Below are 20,113 nucleotides of genomic sequence, written 5' to 3' on the forward strand. Positions count from 1 at the left end.
TTGAAAAAGACTTTGAAAATAATAACATCTGTTTATTGATTGGATTTACATCTATAGGTAGCATGGCTGAAAAGTACCTGGAGGTGCTTATATGTATGCCATATGGCCAAAAATTGGTTGACACCTGACCCTCACATCTATAGGGGCTTGCTGGACAAATGACCATTACAGATATATGAGCTTGTTGGACCACCTGACTATCACATCTATAGGAGCTTATTGGGCACCTGGCCATCACCTCTATATGAGCTTGTTGGAGAACTGACTATTACAGATATATGAGCTTGTTGGACACCTGAACATCACATCTACAGTATATGAGCTTGTTGGACACCTGACCATTACAGCTATATGAACTTGTTGGACACCTGAACATCACCTCTATATGAGCTTGTTGGGCACCTGGTCATCACATATATAGTATATGACGGGTGGACTGACAACTCATGGGGCCCCTGGGCAATAGGGGATCATGGGGCCCGTGTCCTTGCCCAAACTCAAAAAAGCTTATGAAAAAGGTACCAGGGGCATCTCATGGGGCTCCCTACTGACCCCGGGACCTCGGGCAGTGCCCGAGTTTCCAAATGGTCAGTCCGCCCCTGGTATATGAGCTTTCTGGACACCTGACCATAACATCTACTGTATATGAGTTTGTTGGGGACCGAACCATCACATCTATATGAGAATGTTGGACACCGATCCATAACATCTATATGAGCTTGTTGGCCAACCCATTCCATGCCCATTAATATGGAGCTGGTTCCTCTTTGTGGCTATTGCAGCCTGCACTCTACTGGGAAGGCCTTTTATTGGATTTTGTGGGAATGTTTACCTATTTGTGAGGTCAAGTACTGATTTTAAATGAGATCTCGCAACTGGCAGTTGCAGTTCCTTCACACACACTTATCAAACCATGTCTTTATGGAGCTGCCTCTGTACACAGGGCAAAGTCATGCTGGAACAGAAAAGGATCTTCTCCAAACAAGGTTGGAAGCACACAATTGTCCAAAATGTTTTGTGTGCTGTAGCATTAACAGTGCCCTTTACTGGCAACACCTGAACTCTGTCATTTGGTGGGGGGGTCCACAAGCGTAACAAAAAAATAAAAAAAAACTGAGGGAATGGAAATACATGGGTTAGGGACTGGATAATCCAAAACTGAGGTTTGGTTGGAAGACTTTAGGATAGATGAACATCATTATACTTTCTCACCTTAGCCCAGAGATCGAATGATTCACAGCTTTTATTGTAATGTCTTGTTATTAGCATTTTCTTACTTGCCTTTCGTACAGTAATTACAGGAAGACGTAGTAATGACAATCACTGGTATTGTATAATTTAGTAATCTAAATTCTGGCTTCAGTAATATTTCTTAAGAGATATAAATAAAGTAATAAATGTCTAATATTGTTACTCAGATTATGAGATCTTAAAAAAAAAGGTTTTGCATTAATTCCAATCAAACTATGTATTCTTTTTTAAATTATATAGTGTCAAAAATCCAACATACAATTACAAATACCAAAAGGAGCTTACAATTTAAAGCAGAATTCCAGTGTTTTGTTTTTTTTGCATAGCTACATTGGTTCAGCTTGGCCTCCAAAACGCACTGTCTGTTGTATGTTTTCTGTGTGGTTTTTTTTTTTTTTTGCTGTGAATTGAACTTTTAACAGAAAGGGTTTCTGGACTCTTGGGACAGTTTTTTGGCACTCACATTGGCTTGTATTTGCAACTCTAGGTTCTCCCCCTTCCCCAAGAGGTGCCCCTGTTTTGTGGAGTGCTGCCAAATCGAAGCTACTGTGCCCAATGCTCATTTTAATTTAACATACCCAAGATTTTTACCCAGCACCTCAATTTCACTTTGGTTAGGACTCACATTACATTTGTTGCATGCAAAAAAAATAATTTATGAATATATGTATTAATTGTGCCTGGAGTTTAGCCTTAAGTCAGTAAAAATCACTGAAATAACTTACTACTGTATATTTAAACTAGATACTCCAGCTGTTTGGCCCATCTTTGCTGCAGTTTAAATTGTAATAAGAATCCACTTAAAAATTAATAAATGCTGAACTTATTTTGTTGTAAAATATAGAGATGAGCGAATTATTCAAAAATTCGGTTCGGCTGATTCGCCGAATTCGCGGAAAAAATTTGCTTCGAGCCGAATATATTCGCTGCGAATTTAACTTATAAAAAGGGTGTTTCTAGGCTTCAGAGAGCCTTTATATTAGTGCAGAACACTGTACCTTTAATTTAAATGCCCTTGGAGTCTGCTGGGGAAGAGAAATAATACTGTCAGTCAGTATGACATGCAGATGAGTGCCGTCGATCTTAGAATCACCGCACACTTCACTCATTTGGGCAGTCACGGGGCCAAAACCAGAGTGTGGAGCCACAGTGTGGCGGTGGAGGCAGCAGCAATGGAAGGCCATACAGCACCCTATGACAAAATGGAACCCACCAGCAGTGTGAGGAGACCTGAAAGTGGCACATGGCAGAGTGTGGCGATGGGAGGCCGTACAGGGTCCCATGACACACTCTGGACCTGGCAACAGCATGAGGAGGCGGTACAGGGGCCCATGACAGATTACGGGCCTGGCAGCAGCATGAGGAGTCGGTACGGGGGCCCATGGCAGATTACGGGCCTGGCAGCAGCATGAGGAGGCGGTACAGGGGCCCATGGCAGAGTGGCGGAGCGTAAGCAGCTAAAATTGAAGGCCATACAGAGGCCTATGTTAAAAAGTCCCCCCAGCAGCAGCGTGGGGAGACGACTATCAAGAGTCCAATGGCAGAGTGGCGGAGCAGAAGCAGCTTCAATTGAAGGCCATACACAGGCCTAGGTTAAAAAGCGGAAGCCGTCAGCAGCGTGAGCAGACGACAGAGGCACATGGCGCAGGGTGGCGGTGGATTCAGCAGTATTCGGAAGCCAAACACAGGCCTCGGTTAAAAAGCGGAAGCCGTCAGCAGCGTGAGCAGACGACAGAGGCACATGGCGCAGGGTGGCGGTGGATGCAGCAGTATTCGGAAGCCATACACAGGCCTAGGTTAAAAAGCGGAAGCCGTCAGCAGCGTGAGCAGACGACAGAGGCACATGGCGCAGGGTGGCGGTGGAGGAAGCAGTATTCGGAAGCCATACACAGGCCTAGGTTTAAAACTGGAACCCAGCAGCGTGAGCAGACGACAAAGACGCACATGGCAGAGGATGGATCTGGCAGCAGTATGAGAAGGCGGTACAGGGGCCCGTGGCACAGTGTGGTGATGGGGGCTACAGCAACTGGATGCCAGAAAGTGGCCGATAGGGCTATATACTGCATGACTACATAGGTGGTTTTTATAGTACTTTATTTTGGCCTCCCTCTCAGCAGGTGTGAAAAAGGCCACCATTTTTGAACGGTAGCGAGGGTCCAACAAGGTGGACAGCCAAAAGTCATCCCTCTGTCTGATGGTTATTATTCGGCTGTCGCTACGCAAGCAACCGAGCATGCTATGGGCCATTTGTGCCAAGGAATGCGAGGGACTCCCTGCCTCCATCTCCACAGCATACTGCCACGGTGCGTCTGGGTCCTCTGTCTCCTCCTCCTCCTCTACCAGATGCTCCTGCTCCTCCACTCCTGTCCGCTGAGTGGAAAAACCACCCATTTCACTCAATAATTCCTGAGCACCAATGTCCTCCTCTACCTCCTCCTCTTCTTCCTGTCCTGCCCCCAGAGGGGTCATGTGGCGTTGAGATCTGTGCGCCACGTCTACCGCACCCTGACCAGCCATTGTTAACAGCATTTGTTCCAGGACGTGCAACAGAGGAATGACGTCGTTCATCCCATAGTCCTGCCGACTCACGAATAGCGTGGCCTCCTCAAAGGGCCTGAGCAAGCGGCAGGTGTCACGCATGAGCTGCCAATGGCTGACATCTAAGTTACACAGGGGAGTACCTTTATCTGCTTTTAACATCAGGAAATCGGTGATGGCCTTTCGCTGTTCGTAAAGGCGGTCTAACATATGTAGGGTTGAATTCCACCTTGTTGCAACGTCGCAGATCAGGCGATGCTGTGGAATTCCGTTCTGCCGCTGCAGCTCAAGGAGGGTGTGCTTTGCGGTGAAGGAATGGCTGAAATGCATGCAAAGTTTACGTGACATTTTAAGGATGTCTTGCAGTGGGATGGTGGAATTTAGGAACCGCTTGACAACCAGATTGAACACGTGAGCCATGCATGGCGCATTGCACAACCTTCCTTGACGCAGAGCAGATACCATGTTCTTTCCGTTGTCGGTCAACATGGTTCCGATTTTCAGTTTGCGCGGAGACAGCCATCTGTCGATTTCTCTGTTCATTACACTCAGAAGTTCCTCCCCTGTGTGACTACGTTCGCCAAGGCATACCAGGTGCAGCACAGCGTGACACCGTTGCGCCCTGCACATATATGATATGCCGGTCGGGTAATGGGACTTGGCACGGGGGTGGCGGCTGAGGACACGGCGGAAGAAGAGGTGGTAGAGGCGGACATCTTTGCTGGACCAAGGACGTGCAAACGTGGAGGCAAAAGCGGCGTGACCTGTCCAAGTTGCTGGTGCGGCTGTGCCGGCACCACGTTCACCCAGTGGGCCGTAAATGACATGTACTGTCCCTGACCGTAGTTACAGCTCCACACGTCGGCGCTGCCGTGCACTTTGGCAGAGACCGACATGCTCAAAGACTGGCCCACCATCTCTTCTACATGTGAATGCAGGGCTGGCACTGCCTTTTTGGCGAAGAAATGCCGGCTTGGCACTCTCCACCGCGGCTCGGCACAAGCCATCATTTCTCGGAAAGGTGCTGAGTCCACCACTTGGAAAGGGAGGGACTGCAGCACCAGCAACTTGGACAGGAGGACGTTCAGCTTCTGCACCGTCGGGTGCGTGCTCGCAAACTGTTGTCTCTTGGAAACGGATTCCAAGAAAGACTGCTGACGGAATCCGTGAAGAGGAGTAGCAGGAGAAGGAGCATCTGAACGAGCGGAAGATGCCAACGAGCGACAACTCCCCTCAGCAGAGGTGTTGGAGCCTTGACTGGCTGATAGAGGGCGATTGACGTCGGGTGACGGAGCAAGTAACGGAGCGGGTGATGGAGCGGGGGCTGGGGCAGGCAGAACCGCCGTATCTTTATCACGGTTTTCCCAGGCCACCGAATGGCGACGCTGCATATGCTGACGCAACGCTGTAGTCCCAACATTGGCCCCCTGGCCACGCTTGACTTTCTGGCCACATAGTCGACATACGGCTACGTTTACTTCCTCGGGCGGCTTGACGAAAAATTGCCACACCGCCGAGTAGGAAACTTTGCCCCCACTACTCCTCACTGGCTGACTGCTACTTCCTCCGTGCACACCGGCACCACTACTGGCCGTGGTGGTAGGCTGCAGTGGAGCTGGTGCTCTACTCCGTGGCCGTTTGCCTCCACTGACACTGCTGCGACCCTGCTGCCTCCTGGGCAACCCACCGACTGTTTTGCTCGCTGGCAAGCTGGCACCCTTTTCTCCTGATGATGCGGAAGCAATAGCCTGATGACGACGAGGCTGCCAAGTGCGATCAGCCTCATCATCATCAATTAGGGTCTCCGCGTCACTACTAGCCCCCTCGGCTGCGTGTGGGTCAGGAGACAGACCTGTCTCTAGACCGGCTACCGAGCCACTCTCCTCGCCAGTACTTCTTCGCCTGGCTGCTGAAGAGGCGGATGTCTCCCCCCGTTCCTGACTGCCCTCTGTTAGCTCTTCCTCACTGTACAGTGGGGCTGAGCCCACAGCATGCGATACTTCGCTTGGTGAGGGAACACCAAAGGACAGGGGCAGGTCGAGGACACGTGATTTCAGTGGGCTTGCTCCCGGGCCATGCCAACTAACGGTTGTGTCTGACGTACCCACCGACCGTTGGCTGTAGGTGTCAGAGGTGACCTGGGAAGAGGAAGACGACCGAGTCAACCAATCGATGACGGCAGGGTTGTCGGTGGAGACACGACCGCTGGATGACACCGGGAGCACTGGCCTCTGGCTGCGACTAGTGCTGCCTCGACCCCTTCCTCTGCTGCCACGTCTGCTCGCTCCTGAAACATTGCCTCCTCTGCCACTCCTCTGCGTGTTGTCTGACATACTCTTTAATTCAATAAGCACCCCAAAAATAAAACCGGATTTAACTCTTTGAACGTACAATAGTGGTTGTGAAGCAGAAAGTCAGTTTATTTAGCACAATCGGTCAATTGCAGCTTGCCGTTGGCTGGAAACTGTACGTTTATGTCACTGGAATGCACTAATCACCCAAAAAATATTACCGCCACCCGGCGTGTAAATGGATCTAACTCTTTGAACGTACAATAGTGGTTGTGAAGCAGAAAGTCAGTTTATTGTACACAATCGGTCAATTGCAGCTTGCCGTTGGCTGGAAACTGTACGTTTATGTCACTGGAATGCACTAATCACCCAAAAAATATTACCGCCACCCGGCGTGTATATGGATTTAACTCTTTGAACGTACAATAGTGGTTGTGAAGCAGAAAGTCAGTTTATTTAGCACAATCGGTCAATTGCAGCTTGCCGTTGGCTGGAAACTGTACGTTTAGGTCACTGGAATGCACTAATCACCCAAAAAATATTACCGCCACCCGGCGTGTATATGGATTTAACTCTTTGAACGTACAATAGTGGTTGTGAAGCAGAAAGTCAGTTTATTGTACACAATCGGCAAACTGCAGCACCAACTGTGCACGACAGCCACCAAAAAAAAAAAAATGGTGTATGTCACTTTAAATTTTCGATTCTTTGATAGCTGTGGCCCTAAGTAACGAATCTGTGTCCCTGAGTAACGAATCTGTGTCCCTGAGTAACGATTCTGTGTCCCTGAGTAACGATTCTGTGTCCCCGAGTAACAATTCTGTGTCCCCGAGTAACAATTCTGTGTCCCCGAGTAACCATTCTGTGTCCCTGAGTAACGATTATGTGGCCCTAAAATCTCTGTGGCCCTAACTTTGTCCCTCAATACACAGAGGTCTGTCTCTCTTGAATGACCGGAGGCTAATGGAGAATTCTAAGATGGCCGCGATTTATAGCTCCACCATTACACAGTGCTGGCTGGCTGGCTGCTGATTGGCTAATGCGATCACATGTCATGATTCATGACTCATGAATGCATTATTGGTCAGCGCGCCTTGTCTGCGCGCCTTCCCAGAGATCCCCGCCCCATCTTCTCTGTCCATTTTCTCCTGTCGCCACACATGTCGCCGCCATTTTTGGGAAAATTCGATTCGTGCATCCGAAGTTTGCTAATCTTCGGATTCGTTGCGAATAGAATTTTTCCAAATCTTCGGAACGAATTCCACTTCGTCATGTTCGATTCGCTCATCTCTAGTAAAATACAATGCTGCTGCTAGGAAATTTCACAGCAAGAAGAGTTTCTTTTTGATGAAAGATAAACCCTTTTACATGCAGCCGAAAAAAACAAAACAAAAAAAAAAAGACAAAAAAAAAAAAAACCTAATATGACAGCGATGTAAAAATTGATAGCTGGGCACTGCAACACAGTGCAATGGCCTTCTTTTTTAGGTTTATTTAAGGAAACATACCTGTCACTGTTCCATGCTTAGTTATCTTAAGGATGTATCTGGCCATGTACCCATGTTAGGTCAATGAGGTCATGAGCCTTTTTGTGTGCATCAGTTGCAGAGGGGAGATGCTCATCACAGCATTTGGCCTAATATGCGCTCATTGGCCCAGTATAGCAGACAACTTCCCGGTTCAGACAAAGTTGGGTTCAGACTGAACCTAAGCTCATCACAAGTGGTAATGAATAGGTCGTTGGGAGGAACCACACAGTTGGGGGCACCAGAAAATCGAGAATCAGTATTGACAAATATTGTCTCAGTGTAGTGCTGTTTCACATTATGTTAATAAATGTGCCCAAAAATTAACATGCGTACCAAATAAAAATCTAAATTATCAATTCCTTCAATAAATCATGTGTTTAGTAATGTACATAGTGACCACCTTTGAAAATAAATATCCTTTTGCCAATCCGTCAAATCATGTTAAAACAGTCCTACTTTTACCATCCATACACACCAACACTTAATGTGCTGTATTATACTCTGGTACATATGTGGGAACGCATATAGTATTAGCTGCAGTCTAAAAGCATTTTTTATATGGGATAGCACATAATTGCACTGAAGCTCATCGATTCATACAGTAATGACAGAAAACATCCTGGTTTGGATGAACTTGGGTTCAGACCATACCCAAGCTCATCACTAGTGGTGACTTTAGATTGTTGACCCCAAGCTCATTATTAGTGGGAAACTAGGGGTCCTTGGGAGGAACCACACAGCTGGGGCATTAGAAAACTGACAATCAGTAATGACCGATAACCTCCTGGTTTGGAGGGGAGATACTTATGACATCATTGGCCTAATATGGGCTCATTAGCCCAGTAATGGCAGACAACTTCGCAGTTCAGATAATGAGTTTGGGTTCAATCTGAACCCAAGTTTATTAGTGGGGAAGGGTCGTTGGGAAAAACAACACAGTTGGGGCACCAGAAAATGAACAAACAATAATGACAGATAACTTCCTGGGTTGAACGAACTTGGGTTCAGACTGAACCCATGTTCATCACTAGTGGGTCGTTGGGAAGAACTACACAGTTGGAGCACCAGAAAACTGACAATCGATATTGTTCGTATGAACTTAGTTTCAGATAGAACCCAAGCCTGAACCTAAGCTCATCACTGGTGGCGATGTAGGGCTCATTGGGAGGAACCGTACAGTTGGGGCACCAGAAAATCGATACTCCTGAAGTGCTGGATTCTGAAGCCAGCTTCATCCCTAGTTATCCCAGGATATGTTAGTGTAGAGTTAGTGGATTGAACCACTGAGAACAGTGGGGGGGGGGGGGGGTCAGGAAATCAACAATCTCAGAATTGGGATCCTGAGCAATCTTCTGGTGATGGTTTTTCTCTATTACAGTAGTGTTCAGTGACATGGGCTATGGGAGAGGCGAGAACTCTTTTTTCAGCTATGTTACTCACAATTTTCCTTCTAGGGGACCCTAATTTTGGCAGTTGTATTTTCACTGTAATGCAAGTTTCGCAATCCTGGCGCGGCTGTGCTTTTGAGTGCTTACAAAACGGAGGACATCTCAGGTCACATAAACCCCTTCAGCATACTTCCCTGTCTTTTCCAAGGCCTAATTCACACAATAAGTCTTTACTCCTGACAGGTAAAGCGAAGGTGATGACTGTCTGTTATATTTCAGAATGGGTGATCGGCACCCAATGAACTCCAGCAGTGTGGCTGAAAGAGAGGACGATCACACAGCAAAAAACATCACACACCTAATGCCATATGTGTTACCCCACCGAAGTTTGTTAGAAAAAGAAATATGACGTATCTGATTCGGAATGACCTGTCTGCAAGATTAAATCAATCTCTAGGTCTTACTGGACAGCTGTATTCCATGTTGAGAAGTCGAAGGGATTGTGGAATATTCTCCACACAGCAGTCGAAGTTACAGGGAAAGTCACTGGAACTAAATATATGGGTGTGAGGAACAGTTTGTGAACATTTAGGACTGCTATGAATTCTGCATGAGTGTACCCTAAAATGTGATTTTTGTCTACATACAAGTCATAATAAATGACAGTCTTCTTGTCACGGCCAAGGGTCAGGCTCAGAGACCAGTAGCTATAGCAGCAGAGAGGCTCCCACCACCCAGCAAGATAGGTATACAAAGCAGGTCACCCTGGCAAGTGACATGGGCCCACCTGAGGAGCAGAGTCTAAGCACTAACCGGTGTTCACCAGAGCTCCTGATGGTGGAAATGGGATTTACTGTGTATTAGTACCAGGTCCCGGTTCTCAGGATCCCGCCACCAGGAGGAGAGCAAGCCGGGGTCCAATAGCAGATATAGCAGGTAGGTATCAGCAAACAAGCCAAAGGTCAGTAACGAGTGGTCGCAAATTGGAATCAAGCAGAAGTGTAGTCGAGGATCAAGCCAAATGGTCGGTAATGAGTGATAGCAGAGATATGGATGGGAGCAGGAGTGACGAGAGCGAGATATTTGCTGGAGAGAACACAATTCGGCACACAGGAAGTGCAGAGATATGGCTTAAATCAGAAAGTTCATGGGAAGAGCAAAAGAGAGACAAAAGTCCAAACAGTCAGACAGGGTGCTGCCTGGCATCTTAGGTGGTTCAGCAAGAAGAGACATCACCAGACATAGCAGATGTCACAGATTCAGACCTAGGTCCTGACACTGACAAAGTAGATATCAACTCCAAGCTAATTTGCTCACGGCATTGTGCGTTGTAAATGAATACCACTTTTGTTTTAATAAAATCGTTGTTTTCACCCTTTTTATCCTTTGTTAAATCTGATTTCCTGCAACCACTTCCTGTCTACACGTACTTCAGTGATGGCTGTATTGCATTTCTGAAGGTGGATTGACTTGTGGTGACAACAGTGGACCATGCTGGTGTAAGGCATGTCAAAATAGCCACTTGAAATCTGCTTTGAAAGCCCTTGGGGCAGGGTGATAAAACAGGGGTATAATTGGAAGACAAGGACAGATCGTTGTCATTCTAGAACATGAAGTGCCTGAACAAGGACCTTCATTGCTGAATCATTAGGGATAATTTTAATGAAAAAACTGCAGAGTTAAAAAGATAAAACATCTCTCCATACTTCTTGTTCTCTCCCCCTTATTTTTACCTACCTCCTATACTCGAACCCCTTCCCCTAGACTTGTGTCCCACATATTGTCCTTCCCACAAGGACGAAGTTTCCTCTACCATTCCAACCCATCTAGCTGACACTTCCCTCACTCTTCTCTTCCCGAAAGAACAATCCACAGACTACTGACAATTTGAGATCCCAAAAGGGATCAACTTCATACCCCAATATGTCTTGAAAAAACATTTTTTTTTTCAAGTAATGTCAATCAGGTATTTCATCCAGTTCTAGTAAGACTAACTGCTTAGCCATGTAAGAAAAAGTACATTTTTGCTACCAGCATTTTTAAGGGCCTTTTTATTTCAACCATTGTTCTTTACAGTATATCTCCATTTTATGTTAGGTCATAACTAAAGTATTCTTATAACAATACTGAGTACATTATGCTAAATCGAGCTCACTTAGAAACTACGACCCGACCTGAAATTCAGTATACATCGCCGATACTTTTTCTTTTTTTCTGTATATAGTTAAATGTATTAATTTATAGAACAAAAAGATTGACAATTAGTTTAGAAATTATATTGTGAGACTTTAGTGATTAGGTTTACATCTACTTTAGCATTAAAAACGCATTTTACATTTTTGTATCTTTGGTCAGCCAGTGCTTCAAACAATACTGTTGATGAACAAAGTGCATAGACATCTAGAAAATTATGTCTTGATAAAGTTTTTTTTCATCAAGTAATTTAAAGTCAGGTATTCCATCCAGTTCTAGTAAGACTTTAACTGCTTAGCCATGTAAAAAAAAGTAAATTTTTGCTACCTCCCTTTCACAACAGATACTGTTGATGTATAATCAAAAAACATTTCAGAGGAACATAAAAGAGAGCTGCTGAACGTCCTAGGAACAGTAAGGTTTCTAAAGACTGGAGCCTACATTGGCCACATGAAAAATTTATAAATGAAAGAAATTCAGCACCATGGCCATTTTACTAAGGAGCAGCCTTCTAAAAAAAAAAATAAAAAAATAAAATAATTACAAAGGCATGCCATACGATCCCAAAATTAGGGTCAAAAACACGCCATATGATCCTGAAACGGAGGATAAAGACAAGACATACTGTATGCTCTCACACTGGGGTCAGACACGTCATGTGATCCTGAAACTGAGGTCAAAGACGCGCCATATGTTCCTGAAACTAAGGACACAGACAAGTCATATGATCCTGTAACTTGGGTCAAAGACATGCCATATGATCCTACATTGGAGTCAAAGACACGCCATGTGCTCCTGAAACTGGGGTCAAAACATATCATGTGATTCTGAAACTAGGGTCAAAGACAGCACCATATGATCCTGAAAGTGGGGTCAAAGACTGCACCATATAATCCTGAAAGTGGAGTCAAAGAGAAGTCATATGATTCTGTAACTGGGGTAAAAGACATGCCATATGACCTTACAATGGGGTCAAAGACATGCCATATGATCCTATACTGGGGTCAAAGACATGCCATGTGATCCTGAAACTGGGTCAAACACAAGCCAAATGATCCTTAAAAAGGAATCAAAGACACAACGTATGATCCTCAAACTTGGGGCAAAAACACCATCACATGAACCTGAAACTGGAGTCAAAGACAAGTCATATGATCCTGAAAGTGGGGACAAAGCCATGCCATGCAATCCCGAAACCTGTGTCAAAGACACACCATGTGATCCCAAAACTGGTGTTAAAAACTCGCCGTATGATTGTGAAAGCAGTGTCAAAGAACACTAGAGCGACAGTGAAGGACCTGCAGAGGTCTCTTGCCCTTGACAACATCAGTAGGGGTTTTGTAAAAAAAAAAAAAAAATTCAGCATAACCTGTGTTCATGGAGGAGTTTACCCCCAGAGGAAAAAAATGTTTTCCAGAAATTGTATTCTGAGGTTTTCTAAAGATCACCTGGACTACTCCTGAAACAAAGTTATTTGGATAGTCAAGGTAAACTGATAAATTTACACAGCAGAGTGTGTGGCAAAAAACAATGCATACCAACACAACATCCCAACTGTGAAATGGTGGAGGAAATAGAATGGTGTGGGGCTGCTTTGCTGGTTCAGCTGCTTAAGGAGGTGCTGTTGAATTCCAAACTGTATCAGGGCTTCTACAAAGTGTATTCCTGCAATCTAGCACTCGAAGGATCTTACAAACTGATTAAATATACAGTTGCAAGAAAAAGTATGTGAACCCCTTGGGATTAGGTGGAGTTTTGCATGAATTGGGCATAAAATGTGCTCTGAACGTCATCTAAGTCACAATAGAAGAACACAGTCTGCTGAACATAATACTACACAAACATTAGATGATGCCATGGTTTAATTGCACATAACATGTAAACATTCACAGTGCAGGGAGGAAAAAGTATGTGAGGCCCTAGCTTAATGACTTCTCCCAGAGCTAATTGGAGCCAGGAGTGAGCCAACCTTGACTCCAATCAGTGTGATATTGGATGTGTTGCTGACAGCTGTCCTGCCCTTAAAAAACACACACCTGTTTTGGGTTTACTGGTTTCAAGAAGCACTGTCTGATGTGAACCATGCCTCGCAGAAAAGAGCTCTCAGAAGACCTACGATCAAGAATTGTTGACTTGCATGAAGCTGGAAAGGGTTACAAAAGTATCTCCAAAAGCCTTGATGTTCATGTGTCCACGGTAAGACAGACTGTCTACAAATGGAGAAAGTTTAGCATTGTTGCTACTCTCCCTAGGCGTGGTCGTCCTGTAAAAATGACTGCAAGAGCACAGCGCAGAATGCTGCATGAGGTAAAGAAGAATCCCAGAGTGTCAGCTAAAGACCTACAGAAATCTCTGGTACATGCTAACATTTTTGTTGACACATCTACAATAAGGAAAACATTAAACAAGAATGGAGTACATGGGAGGACACCACGGAGGAAGCCATTGCTGTCCAAAAAGAATATTGCAGCACGTTTGAAGTTTGCAAAAGAGCACCTGGATGTTCCACAGCACTACTGGCAAAATATACTGTGGACAGATGAAACCAAGATTGAGTTGTTTGGGAAGAACACACAACACTATGTGTGGAGAATAAAAGGCACAGCACACCAAACACCAAAACCTCATCCCCACTGTAAAACATGGCGGAGGGAGCATCATGGTTTGGGGCTGCTTTGCTGCCTCAGGGCCTGGACGGATTGTTGTCATTGATGGGAAAATGAATTCCAGAGTTTATCAAGACATTTTGCAGGAAAACGTACGACCATCTGTCAGCCAACTGAAGCTCCGCAGAGGATGGGTGATGCAACAGGACGATGACCCAAAGCATACAAGTAATTCAACAAAACAATGGCTGCAACAGCACAGAATACGCCTTCTGGAGTGGCCCAGTCAGAGTCCTGACCTCAACCCGATTGAAATGCTGTGGCATGACCTTAAGAGAGCGGTTCACATCAGACATCCCAAGAATATTGCTACACTGAAACAGTTTTGTGAAGAGGAGTGGTCCAAAATTACTCCAGATCGTTGTGCAGGTCTGATCTGCAACTAGAGGAAACGTTTGGTTGAGGTTATTGCTGCCAAAAGGAGGGTCAACCAGTTATTAAGTCCAAAAGTTCACATACTTTTTCCTCCCTGCACTGTGAATGTTTACATGTTATGTGCAATTTAACCATGGCAACATCTAATGTTTGTGTAGTATTATGTTCAGCAGACTGTGTTCTTCTATTGTTGTGACTTAGATGACGGTCAGAGCACATTTTATGCCCAATTCATGCAAAACTCCACGTAATCCCAAGGGGTTCACATACTTTTTCTTGCAACTGTACATGGGTAACTCCACAACAAAGCAGTTTTAACAGAAGAAATGATGCAGTTTACAATAGCGGAGTTGGAGTCCTGAAGTTAATTTATTGTTGCCTGACCTGAAGCAGACCGTTAAAGTTTATCTAAAGCCAATTTATTTTTTTTTTACATTTTTGGATAGAGTTGGGGAAGGTTAAAAATTTTCTTGCCATCTCGAGGAGGTTTCTCTTCACTTCCTGTACTGTAGACTCAGCAGGAAGTGAGGGAAATCCTCTCTTAGACAACTGTCATGGGAATTGGAATATTTTTCCTCTTTTCCTATCCTGGTAGGCAACTCATCATTTTTAGATTTTCTGGTGCCATTGCAATTAGGACATGTAAAGAAAGTGAATCTCCCGCGGGGGGGGGGGGGGACGTTGTGCAGGCAGTGATAAAAACCTGACAGTGGTTCTCCCCTCACCACCATCCGAATCCCCCAAAAAGGTTTTGCTTGTAGTAATACTTTAAAGTAAAACAATGAAAGATAACGGGCATTTTTTGGTACGTAAAAATAGGGCAACACACCTAACCACTGCCTCATCAACAAATATTTGCTGATCTGACCACCCCGTCCTCGTCTCCGTCAACCACCCCATCCTCATCTCCGTCAACCACCCCATCCTCATCTCCGTCAACCACCCCATCCTCATCTCCGTCAACCACCCCATCCTTGTCTCCACCACCCATCCCATCCTTGTCTTTACCTCCCATCCTGTCTTTGTCTCCACCACCCATCACCCATCCCCGTCTCCAACCCATTTACAATTTTCTTTTCTTATTAAAACTTTGAAAATCCCTTGTTTTACTCATCTAGGTCTGCAACCCTTACCAGTGTCTATTCCAGGAATGGAGACTGGGGATCCAGAGCTGCAATTTGTGTCCTGTGACATCATCATGACACTGAAGTCAAGTGACCACAGATTTAGAGAAGTAGAAAAAGATTTTAGATTAGGATTCCTTTTCACAAACATGGTGATTAGTTAGATTGGGAATGGAGGGGGGCTTGCTGTTTCCAGATCTGCTTTAAACAATCCTAAGGTTTCCAGGGTGGTTTTATCTGGGCCTCCACTGTATCAGTATAAGGATTTTTTAAGAGCAAATCTTTGGCTAGTAACTGACGCTCTGTTTGTTCTGAGTCTATTTTATCAGCTCTCATAAGAAAATATTTGACTTTTCTTTTGCTATTTTTGGAATAAGTTGGCCGTTCTGTCAGCAGGTCATTGTAATCCTTGGCCCGTGCACCAGATCCGCACCGGATTTGTTGTTATAAGAAAGCCTGTAAGGAGTATACACGGCATGTGCATATTTATATTGTTCTTATCCCTTTACTTTCATTTTGTAGTTTGCAATGTGCTTGTCTTTATACATATCTGACCTCCAACCTTCCCTTCAGTCTTGCAAAGTTGTACTGGCTCCTCTCTTGGACTGAAATTGCTTACTCTGATTTAACTGTACACTGTGAGCTTCTTGCAATGTGCATTAGAAGCTGCAGCAAGCCTTAGTGCCCTCCTCATTTCCAGCTTGGAAGACACCCAGCATCATTTAGCGCTTTCCGCTGCAGCCTGACTGTCCCTGGTCCGCCCCTTTTCATTTATTCGATTTCAGTTCTGTCAATCGCAGAGGCTGACTGTTACTAGTGGACGGTACATAGGGTGGGCTGGATGCAAATACAGCCTACATAGCAACACCCACTTCTCCAGACTGACAGCCACCCATCCAGACATTTACATAACTCCTCCCGAGAGCCATCCCACTGCTTGCATCAGGGTTCTTGAAAGAAATGGTTAGCACTTCTGCCTGGCAGTACCAGGGTCGTTGGTTCGAATCCCAGCCACGGCACCACCTGCCTGGAGTTTGCATGTTCTCCCTGTGCCTGCCTGGGTTTCTTCCGGGTACTCCAGTTTCCTCCCACACTCAAAAGACATGCTGGTAGGTTAATTGGATCCTGTCTAAATTGGCCCTAGTATGTGTATGTATGAATGTGAGATAGGGACCTTAGATTGTACGCCCCTTGAGGGTTAGGGACTGATGTGAATGACGGCGCTATATAAGTATCTGAAATAAAGAAGTACAGGAGGAAGGATGCTGTGCTGTTTTCAGGAAGCTATGCACTAGTCCCATCAATCCACCATGCAACAGAGATGAACAAAAGGCAGACATGTCTGAAGTCTAGCCATGGCTCACCCTATGGAACAATAAGTGTAGTCACAAAGGTAATATTCATAGGATCACCATGTAACAATAAGTGAAATGTGCCTAAATAGGAAAACTAACTCAGCCACCACATCTAAGGACCGGTAAGCTGCAGCAAGTTTTTTTTTTTTTGGTTTGGGGTTTAGATCGGCTTTCCGAAATGATCCTGCTTACTTTGTCGCAGTGCTCTATGAGAAGTTCCACCACAATATTTTGGAATTTAATGTTCATCATTGCGGCAACTGTATCTTCCTGTGCCCTCATCAGAGTCGGACCAAAAATGACGCCCATATTAGAGGGGGACATGAGGTTCTCTTTGCTGTACTCGCACACTCTGAAATGAAAATGAACCAACAAGATATGAGATTCATGTGAGCAAACTAAAAAAAAAAAACATTTTAGGGTGTAATAACTAGGGTGAACCTCAAACCACACTCTGCTTATATATCTAAGACACTTTGTTCATGTTCCTGCAGCAACATCATGGAAGTCTGGATCTGAAGAACAGACACTTTCATACATGAGGTGGAAGAGGACAACAGCAACGGATTGAGGGTACATACTGAAACATAAGTATTTTTGGGCAGAAGGAGGAGAGGGTCCAGAAAAGGGACAAATTGGTTGTAAAGGGCTCCATTCCCCCCCCCCCCCTAAAATTTAAAAAAAAAAAAAAAAATAGATTTGTACAGAGCATCCCCCTATCTCCTTTTTTGAGGTCCTCCGCCAGCGGTCTGCTTCTACCCTCCTGAGTGTGCCCCTATAGCAATCTGCTTTCTATGGGGGCACAGATGCAGGCTTGCTACCGATTCGATAACTATACCAGAAAAAAATGAGGGTAAAGATACTGTTCATACGTACAGTGGCCTACTCACTCCTTAAGTGTTGCTGTGATAACCATAGAAAAAATATATAGAAAAAATATTACCCCCTTACAAAAAGGGTAAAGCTCTATGGATGGGTAAAAAGTGGTTACTACAACGGCAAACGAGACCTACTGTATTGGGTGTCAAAGTTTTATTTGAATATCAAAAGGTTCTAAAGATAATATAGAAAAAAATTACTGAAAAGATACAAGGACATTGTGCTTGGTTCACCATGACACAGACACACAAATAAAGTGCATTAAAACAATGTCATCTGTTGAACGTCCAGACCCAGACCCCGGCACCAGCTTGAACAGCCAATGTGGAGATATCATGACTCTCTTAGGATCTCCAGCGTGCGTTCCAAGCTTCGTGTTAACGGGCCAAACGTGACATCATGCAGGACCCAGAAGTGACGGGATCACGCTTCTACATACGTTTCACCGGGCTATGTCTTCAGGAAGTGACTTTATTGATACACATATATTGGCTTCTTATGTTTTTTGATGTTTAATGTTGGTTTCATTGAGTAAGCGCCTGTCTATTCATGGTTTTGTACATTTGACCATTACATTAAGTCCTGGGGAATATATGTGTCGCACGGCCAGCTAGACTTTATTTGACTGAATTTCTATAAGCGATAATTTTTCTGTGCTGGTTTTTGCAACACATATTCTCTAACTGGATGACATTTCAATAGGTGACATTGTTTTAATGCACTTTATTTGTGTGTCTGTGACATGGTGAACCAAGCACAGTGTCCTTGCATTTTAGGAGTATTTTTTTATATTTTCTCTTTAGATTCTTTTGATATTCAAATAAAACTTTGATACACAATACCCAAGGTCTCATTTGCTGTTGCATTAACAGATTTTTATCCATTCACAGGACTTTACCCTTTTGGGGGGGGGTGATATTTTTTTCTTTTTTTCTCCTGATTCGAGCTGCGTGCATCTATAGATGCACAAAGGGCGTCTTGGCGTTGCCCCCCCCCCCAAAATTCCTTCCTCATTGGATTTGATTGACAGTAGCGGGAGCCAACAGCTCTTAATTTTTTCAGTGAGACCAGGGAGAGAGAGTAGTGTTGCTGCAGAGGGGCACAGTGATGGATCGAGAGAGGGCTCAGGTGAGTATTAGGGAGAGGTGGGAATAAATAAGGTAGTGGGACAGTTTTTACTTTAAGGCAGAGAATGCATCAAGTTAAAAAAGGATTTTCATTTATAACCACCTAAAAGCCTTACTAGAAAAAAAAAAAAGTTAATTAGTGCAAGGGACACTATCTAGTACTATCAGTTTGATGTGTCCCTTGAGCTGCTGGCTCCATGTTTAGTCAAATCCTTCCTCCTTCGGTCCCCCCTCCCCGCCACCGGTGCAGTGGAAGGTAATAGAACTGAAGGACCTGTCATACACACTCAGCAAGAGTGCCCCAACTATGCCCACCTGTACTATAGCTTCTATGAATGGAAGACAGGTGGATGGTTGAAAGGTCCACCTTCTCTATTCATAGATCTGGTTTCCTGCATAGAAGCTATAGTACGGTTCTATAAATGGAAGAAGGGACCGGAATGGCCAGGCATAGTTGGGCACTCTTGATGAGTGCCTGCCACAGGTCCCTCGACTGTATTAACCCCCACTGCACCAGAAGATTACAGCAGCGGGGTAAGGGGGGATTGGAGGAGGAAGTTTCTACTAAGAGGATACATTAGCACAAGGGACACATCAAACTGAGGAAGCATAAAAGGCTCAGGGAAGGAAGGAAGTGCTGAAAGAAAATGGTGCAAACAGATGGACCAGACAATGGAAAAAAACAGGGAGTACATTAAAATGAACATGCACTCAAAAAGTGAAGAGAGAACATTTAGAAATGTAAATTGTCCCTAAGCAGTATCTCGAGAATGTACCTTTTGTCTGGAGTTTCTACTCTGATATATACAGTAGCACTGCACTTCCTGGAACAAGAAGGTGCCTAGGCACTCCAGTTCTGCATCCTCATAGCTGTATATCTGCAGTGTTAGATCTAAGGCACTGCTCCCTCTGACTGCAGGTCTCTCCAGATCTGGAGTGATATTTGTAGATTTCACTACTGTGCTGTTTACAGTTCTCCTTGCTGGAGGATCTACAATGAGGAAGCAAATGCCCACTTCCATCAAGAAGGCCTCCTCCATACAGAGAGAGTCTAGAATTAATGTGCTACACCATGGTATTCAAGTCTAGACACAACTTTATTCCACAGACAGTTTACAAACCGATTGGGACTTGAATATCATGGTGAGATGCTTCATTTTTTTTATATCTACCCTACTGCCATTTTCTTTTTAGAAGAAAACTGTTCCAAAAAGAAAATAAAGACAAAAAGAACCTTAGGGTTCCAGCATCACTAGCATCAAGCATCTTCTGATGCCTCCATAGAGAGACGCTGATCAGAACAAGGCAAGATCAGCTGCAAGGCCAGTCCTTTGCCCCCTGATTGTCCTTTTTAGGAGTCTAGAGTTTAATTCCTCTTTAAGGAGTGAAGTTGTAAA

The 20,113-nt window shown here is 44.6% G+C and overlaps 1 protein-coding gene across 3 annotated transcripts in view; it reads right to left on the reverse strand.

Moving 5' to 3' along the window:
* Nucleotides 1-20,113, reverse strand: part of OPHN1 (oligophrenin 1) — a 192,560-nt gene that overhangs the window by 68,591 nt on the left and 103,856 nt on the right. For all 3 annotated transcript variants that reach the window (XM_089674901.1, XM_089674900.1, XM_089674899.1), the window contains one exon: nt 16,903-17,062. In XM_089674901.1, coding sequence (XP_089531027.1) covers nt 16,903-17,062 — 160 coding nt within the window. The remainder of the gene's footprint in view (nt 1-16,902; nt 17,063-20,113) is intronic.

The sequence above is a fragment of the Staurois parvus genome, unplaced genomic scaffold, assembly GCF_062004578.1.
Source record: "Staurois parvus isolate SC_StPar_1 unplaced genomic scaffold, SC_StPar_1.0 ptg000154l, whole genome shotgun sequence".
In the NCBI taxonomy this organism is placed as follows: domain Eukaryota; kingdom Metazoa; phylum Chordata; class Amphibia; order Anura; family Ranidae; genus Staurois; species Staurois parvus.